Raw genomic sequence first — 7,398 nt, 5'->3', positions numbered from 1 at the left:
CCGCCTCAGCCTTCCAAGTAGCTGGAACTATAGGCGTACACTACCACACTTGGCTAATTTTTGATTTATTGTAGAGATGAGGTCTCGCCAAGTGGCCCAGGCGGGTCTCGAACCCGCAGGCTCAGGCAATCCACTCACCTCAGCCTCCCAAAAGTGCAGGATTACAGGCTGAGCCTCCGAGCCTGGCTGAATTTCCCCTTTTCATAGGGACACCAGTCATATTGGATTAGGGGCCCATACCACCCAGTTTCCAAAAGAGATCACATTCTGAGGTCCCCAGGTTGGGATTTTAACATACGAATTCAGGGGCCTCAAGACTGATGGCAAAGCAAGAGTGATTAACACAACGCAGTAAAAGCACAGGGATGAACAGGTAGACTCCAGGAGCAGAAAAGAGAACCCAGAAATAGACCCCATGTGCACAGGGGAATGTAATAAACTAAGGAGGTGACATTGCACCACAGCGGGGGAAGTGGACTCCTCGGTCATTAGGACAAGGGTTATACAAAGTAAAAAACAGAAATTGGTTCCCTACTGCATGCTATACACAAAACAGCTCCAGAAGGATTAAGAATTTAAACATGAAGAGCAACACTTGAAAGCATTTAGGAAAAACAATATTAGAGAATGCATGGGTGACCTGGGATTAGGAAGAATCCCTTTAAGACATGGGAGGCACAACCCAGAAAGAAAAGGACTGCTGTTTGCATTAAAATGTGAAATGACATCAAAAGATACAAGAAAGAAAAATGGAAAGAAATGCACCAGGAAGCAAATATTCGCCGTGTATATAAGCAACAAAACATTTGTCTATGGAGGCCGGGTGTGGTGGCTCATGCCTATAATCCTAGCCCTATAGGAGGCCAAGGCGGGAAGATTGCCTAGGAGTTTGAGACCAGCCTGGGAAATATAGTGAAATTTCCCCTCTACCCCCACCCAAAAAAATTAGCCAGGCGTGGTGGCACACTCCCTGTAGTCCCATCTACTGGTGGAAGGATCTCCTGAGCCCAGGAGGTTGAAGCTGCCATGCCACTGCATTTCAGCCCTGGAGGCTGAGTGAGACCTTGACTGAAAAAGCAGAAACAAAACTAGTCTATGGAGCGAACGCCTGCATCATCTCATCGCCCTTGTGCAGCCTGCTGGGAAGGTACCATTTCCCCTATTTTTGCAACAAACACATCAAGGCTGGGAGAAGTCACAGACTGGCCTGCAGCCCTGTCGTTGGCCAGTGCCTAGAACAGCCATGGGAAACCAACTTAGTCACCTTGTTTCTGTCTTCTCTTGGACTACCCTCAAGGCCAGCTCAGCACCAGCATCTCTTCCTCAAGGAAGCAGCTCAGATTTGAGTGGATTCTTACTTTGTTAACCGTCTCCCCAGCCCCATGATGAAGGAAGGGATCAGCGAACACACCAGCACGTGATGATGGCTCTCCCCATGAGGTGGGGGTCTTAGGGTTCTTGGCTCCTCTGATATATCCAAAGGACCTCACAGACTCAAGGTAGCAGAGTCTTGTGGGAATGGCTGGCCGTGGATACGTTTTGTTTTGTTTTTGGGAGTTGGGGGTCTCACTCGGTTGTCCAGGCTGGAATGCAGTGGCACAATCCTGTCTCACCACAGCCTCAAGCTCCTGGGTTCAAGTAATTCGCCTGCCTCTGCCTCCTGAGACTAGAGGTGTGCGCCACCACACCTGGCCAATTTTTTAAAGAGACAAGGTCTTTGTTGCCCAGACTGGTCTCAAACTCCTGGGCTCAAGCAATCCTCTCACTTCAGCCTCCCAAAGTGCTGGCATCACAGGCATGAACCGCTGTGCCTGGCCGTGGATACATTTTTAAGGGCTGGGGCCCCTGTCACGTGCCCCTCTGAGCAACTGTGCTCAGCTATCTTGTAAAAGGGAGCCCAGATCTGCCAAGCCAGCCACTCACGGGGCAAGGGAGTTGTAAGTCAGATGAAGAAACAGAGATGGAGAGAGCATCCAAGGTCACACAGCTAAGTAACTACAGACCTGTAAGGCCCAGTGAGGGCCTGTTGCTCTGTCCCTAGCTCAGCCACTCACTAATTATCTCTCTCTCATTCTCATTCTCTCTCTCTCTTTCTCTCTCTCACACACACACACTCACACACACACACACACACCCCAGCTGTACCTGGGGATAAAAGACCCGCAGTAGACAATTTGCAAGTCACACTTTATTCACTCGTCAGGAGTATGGCGGGATCCCAGCAGCCAACTGGGACCCTGGAAGGAGGGGTGAGGGGAGGGTGCTAGTTGGAGGGGTGGAAGGCACCCCGCTGGTGCCACTGCATGTCGCGGATGCGGCGTACAGACTGCACCTGGGGGTAGGGGGCCCCGAAGTCGCTGCTGTCCTTGTAGTCTCCCTTCTCCAGCAGGTACTGCAGCCCGCGGTACCCCGGGTACTGGTAGCCAACCCACCTACAGGCCGGTGGGAGGGGAAGTAGGGTGGGGGGAAGGGAAAGAGAGAGCGCCCATCAGCCATTAGAAAGGCACGGCCTCCTCACCACGACAACACTCCCTGGGTGGTGCTGAGCTGGACACCCCTTTCCACCCCACCCTCAAGCACTGGGCCTCTGCTTTCTCCCTCCTCTTGATGGGGAGCTCACTCCCTCCTGGCGCAAACCTGAATGAAAGGCCTGGCACTGGGATCAGAGCAAGGCGTGATCTTAAGCTCATTGAAGTGTAGAATATGACCCCTCCACCCACCTCTGTCCTCTCCTATCCCACCTCCAAGCCCAGCTGCAAGTTCAAATGGGAGCGGGCAGTTTCCAGGAGCCATCTGTAACCCTCTCACCATTTGGGGTACTTACCTTTTAGGTGGTCACTAACTCTTTTGAGCACCTGATGAAAGTTATGGTCTCCCCAGGAAATGACACACAGTCCTGGTCTACACAGACCTGCCAGCCATTCTCTGTGGACTCCCCCAGCTCTACTTCTCATTCTTGTGTCCCTGTCTCTGCACTCCAGTCACCCTGGCCTTTTAGAGTTCCTCAGATCCACCAGGCTCTTCCCCACCACAGGGCCTTTGCACATGCTGTTCTCTGTGTCTGGAATGCCCTTCCTGCCCTCTGTATCCCTACAATTCTTACTCTTCCTTGAGCTCTCTATTCTAGAGTCTCTTCCTCAAGAAAGTAGCTTAGAATTGTGTGGATTCTTGACTAATAATAATAATTAATATTATTATTTAAAAGGACTCACTCTGTCACACAGGCTGGAGTGCAGTGGCACCATCACAGCTCACTGCAGCCTCACTTTCCTGGGCTCAGGCAATCCTTCCGCCTCAGCCTGCTGGGTAGCTGGAACTACAGGTGTACACCACCATACCTGTCTATTTTATTTTTATTTTTGTAAAGATGAGGTCTCACTATGTTGCTCAGGCTGGTCTTAAACTCTTTGGCTCAAGCAGTCCTTCCTCTTTGGCCTCTCAAAGTGCTGGGATTATAGGCATGAGCCACCATGCCCAGCAGATTCTCAAATTATTAACAGTTGCCCCTTCTAGTCTGTTAGCTACACAAGGCAGATAGCAGATCTCTCTAATCTCCCTTCACACACTGAGCACCTAACACAGTACCTGGCACATGACATCACTTGACAAATTAAGTCAATGAATGAATGGGTGAATGAAGGGAATATGAACACAAAACCTGGCACGTTATTTTAGGAGGTTAACAAACCCCAAGAAAACAGCATGTGCTGCTAAACGGGCTCTCTTGTGGAAGGAAAAAGCCCTACCTTGTAGTGTTTGCCAATTTCTGTGGTGTAAATACTCCCACAGTAGCTGATTTCGAGTTCCCAATAATTAATCAACTAGCTCACAGAAATTTCAAATACAAGCTGTTACGGGCCGACACCAGCACACAAAAATCATCTGTGGACCCCTGTGGAATCCAGCTTTTCCACAGTGGGAAATCCCTCGATGCTGATGGCCAAGGTCTATGTGCCTAAGAAGTTTACTTCCATGGAAAGTGACACCTTCTGCTCCCAAACAGGAATTCACGTAGTCCAAGGTAGCAGGGTTAAGACTCACCTCACCCCATCCTTCTCCCTCAACCTGCCCCTCCTCTGCCTCATGCTGCCCTTCTGAGAGACCCCATCCTGCTCAGTGGGGCTGAGGTTAAAGTCAAGCTTCCTCCACTCCAGAGGCAGGGTGTTGCCCCAAACACAGCTCTGGATGGAACCTCAGGGGCTGTAGGCCACATATGATGATTTCTACCCACTTTCCATGGGGAAGACTGAGGTCGAGAGAGTCCAGTGACATGTGCGCTATCATCTGAGTTCAGGACCAAGCAGGACTTAGGACTCCGGAGTCTGGGTTCCGGGGCAGGGCACACCAGGGCTGGGCGTGCACTTACGTGCCGCTCTGCACCCGCACAGACGACACCTTTTCCTGGTAGCCGTGGGCGTGGAAACTGGGCACATCATCATCTATGATTTCCATCTTCTTCCCCGTAAAGTTGGGGTTTTCATAGAGGATGATCTTGTGCTCTTGGCTGTCCTATTGACAGGGAAGGGGGAAAGTGAGTATGGGCGAGGGGCCCAGGGGATCCTTCCCACCCCCTCCTCATGGTCCAGAGGTGAGATTAGCCTGCTCCACCCATGATCCTCCATCCAGTACACCCACTATGTGTCTAAGACAACTGCCATCGGACCGCGACCCTGTTGAGTTTCTCCTGGGCCTTTTTCGTGTAACACTCCAATATTCTACACTTTGGGGAGGGAGCCTTTGATTCTGAAGTGTCATTTTTCCCTCCTACAACCTCAGCTTCCTCTTTCATAAATGGCAGCCATGATCTGCCCAGCCACCCACACGTGAACACATATGCACACATGTGTGGCTCCAGTACGCACTTTACACATACTGGTTTTCCTTCATCTCCAAATCGCTTACCATCCTCCTGTTCCGATATTTTCCTTAGTTATTTCATTTAATCCTATAAACTGCTCATATGCCATTTGGCAGGTGAGAAGACGAAGGCTTCGAGAAGTAATGTGACTTGCCTGAGGTCACACAGCTGGGAGTAACAGACTCAACAGATGAACACATCTCTGGGATGCTAAGGCCAGTGTTTTCCAATCTCCCATCACATTCTGGGAGGGACTAGACTGGGCTTGGAAGATTCGGATGTGTAACTGAGCATGGAACCTTTCCCCTCCCTGAGAGTTCACACACTCACACGCTAGTAAGAATCTGCATCAGAGAAGCACTGGGAAGTGCCCAGGGGCACGGGTCTTAAATAAAAGGCAAACCAACATCGCCTCCACACCAAACCCAGAATTCCCTTTAAAATCTATGCTGACCATCGCTGAGTGAGCAATCACTCCGTGGTGGGAGTTGCACAGCCGTGGGGAACACCATCGACATAAAATACAATGTGAGTAGCACCCCTGGAGCATTGTGTGTCTTGCGAATGGAGTCCTCTGGAGTTGTGCAATGTAGCAACCCTCAGGGTTAGTCACACTGGACTCTTAGGACAGTAGACACTAATATCCCATTTTACAGATGAGGAGACTGACGCTCTGGCAGGTCGAATGACTTCTGCAAGGTCACCCAGTGACCATCACTAGAGGCAAAGACTCCTTCTGGGTCCCCGGACCTCTGCTCCAGGATGGCAACAGGAGGAACAGAGGAAGCAGGATGATGGGCGGGCGCTCACCACTTTGATGGGCCTCAGGGAGCTGAGGGCGTCTGTCCTCCGGCTGCTGGTCCACGAGTCCCAGCGGGGGTACTCACCCTTCTCAAACACAAACTGCTCGCCCTTGCAGTTGGCCTGTTCGTAGCCCACCCAGCTGCAATGGACACAGAGCAGGGGAGATGGGTCAGTTCCACTCCAAGCTTCCTGTGGCAGGACCCTGACAACTCGCTCTGGCCTAGCCCAAAGTAGTGGCCCCATCTAAATCCAAACACAGTAAATCCACGGGCAGGATCACCTCCATTATCCAGAACTCAGAGTTGCGGTGCCTTCAAACCTCTGAAACCCAATTAAAGAATAAGGAGGAAGTCCAAAAGACGGCCCAGAACCAAATGCCCATTTGTAGACCCCATGCACTGAAGCCAAGAGCATGTTGGTAAATTAATAGCCAACTCTCAAAAAGCACAACAAACAAAAACCCGCTTTTGTAGCATTTGCCAATGCCCCTGGAATAAATGCTCCCACCAAGGCACATTTCAAGCAAGCCATGAGACACCACTGGGCGTGGAGCTGGGAAGAGGTTTGCATAACTTCCACCTCTGAGGACAGACTCCAGACCCCCCTGTGTCTAGAGGTCATACACTTTATCATTCTATCCCTTTGCTTCAGATCTGACTCTTCTCTCGTGCCTATTGTTAGTCTCTTGACTCATACTTTACACAAACTCTAACAGCCTTTTAGGTCCACAGCAGAGGAGAAATTGTACACTAAAGAGGGAAGGATTACCTTCAGGCATGCATGGCCATTACAGAAAAGTGAAAAATAGGAAAAAGAAGGCACAAACCTCAAAATGCCTAGCACTGTGTGACCGTTGGTGCAATCAAAGTCATTAATACAAAAGGAGATCATGCTTATTGTCCTGTTTTAGAAGAGTCTCTTTAGGCAATGTGTCCTTAGAAAACAGTTGTCAAGAGCTCACAGATATCTGAATGAGGATGTTCATCATGGTGTTGTTTATAATATCAAATAATCAAAACAACAAAAATATCCAACGGTCAGAGCCTGGTTACATAAATATGGTATATCCAATCACAGAATGTTACAAAGCCATGGTAAATAAGACATAGGACATGCATGTTCAGACGTAACCACGTGTAACTATGGCCAGGTGGGCTTGTTTAGTGTAGGCTCCTGGGCTCCAGACCCCAGTTGGAGTTAGTGGGGCTGGAGTAGGCCCCAAGGACCTGCAAGTCAAAGCATCTCCCCTTGGTGATTCTGACATAGATTTTCCTCACACCACTCTGAAGAACACCAACATAACATGCTGTCAATGACAGGAGAGAATTCATGCTATCTTGTAAAGTTTTCTAAAACAGTTATAAAGCATTATGTATAGTATAATCTAAGATTGATTTAATATGTATATATACACACACAGAAAAAAAAAATCTAAATTTATACCTAAATCTTAACAATGATTACCACTGAGGGGTAAGATTAGTTATATGGGATTTTTTGCTCCAAATCATATCATCTTAATTTTAAATAATAAACAATAATTAATAAAATTATCAAACACTCTATATGTGTGTGTGTGTGTGTGTGTGTGTGTGTGTGTGTGTGTGTGTGTGTGTGTATAAATTAGCTGGGTGCGGTGGCTCATGCCTATAATCCCAGCACTTTGAGAGGCCAACACTTTTTTTTTTTTTTTTGAGTTGGAATCTCACTCTGTCCCCCAGACTGGAGTGCAGTGG

General features: G+C 49.0%; 1 protein-coding gene across 1 annotated transcript in view; it reads right to left on the bottom strand.

The window, feature by feature from the left end:
- Positions 1-2,170: 2,170 nt before the first annotated feature.
- The window catches only part of CRYBB2 (crystallin beta B2), a 12,503-nt gene continuing 7,275 nt past the window's right edge, over positions 2,171-7,398 (bottom strand). The window contains exons 4-6 of the mRNA XM_008074044.1: positions 5,669-5,801; positions 4,367-4,509; positions 2,171-2,432 (exon numbers count right to left, since the gene is read on the bottom strand). Of these exons, the coding sequence (XP_008072235.1) occupies positions 2,264-2,432; positions 4,367-4,509; positions 5,669-5,801 (445 nt within the window). The 3' untranslated portion in view covers positions 2,171-2,263. The remainder of the gene's footprint in view (positions 2,433-4,366; positions 4,510-5,668; positions 5,802-7,398) is intronic.

This window comes from Carlito syrichta, unplaced genomic scaffold (genome assembly GCF_000164805.1).
Source record: "Carlito syrichta isolate Samal-C Ts95f unplaced genomic scaffold, Tarsius_syrichta-2.0.1 Scaffold316282, whole genome shotgun sequence".
Classification (NCBI taxonomy): Eukaryota; Metazoa; Chordata; class Mammalia; order Primates; family Tarsiidae; genus Carlito; species Carlito syrichta.
This window is presented reverse-complemented; position numbering and strand designations above follow the sequence as displayed.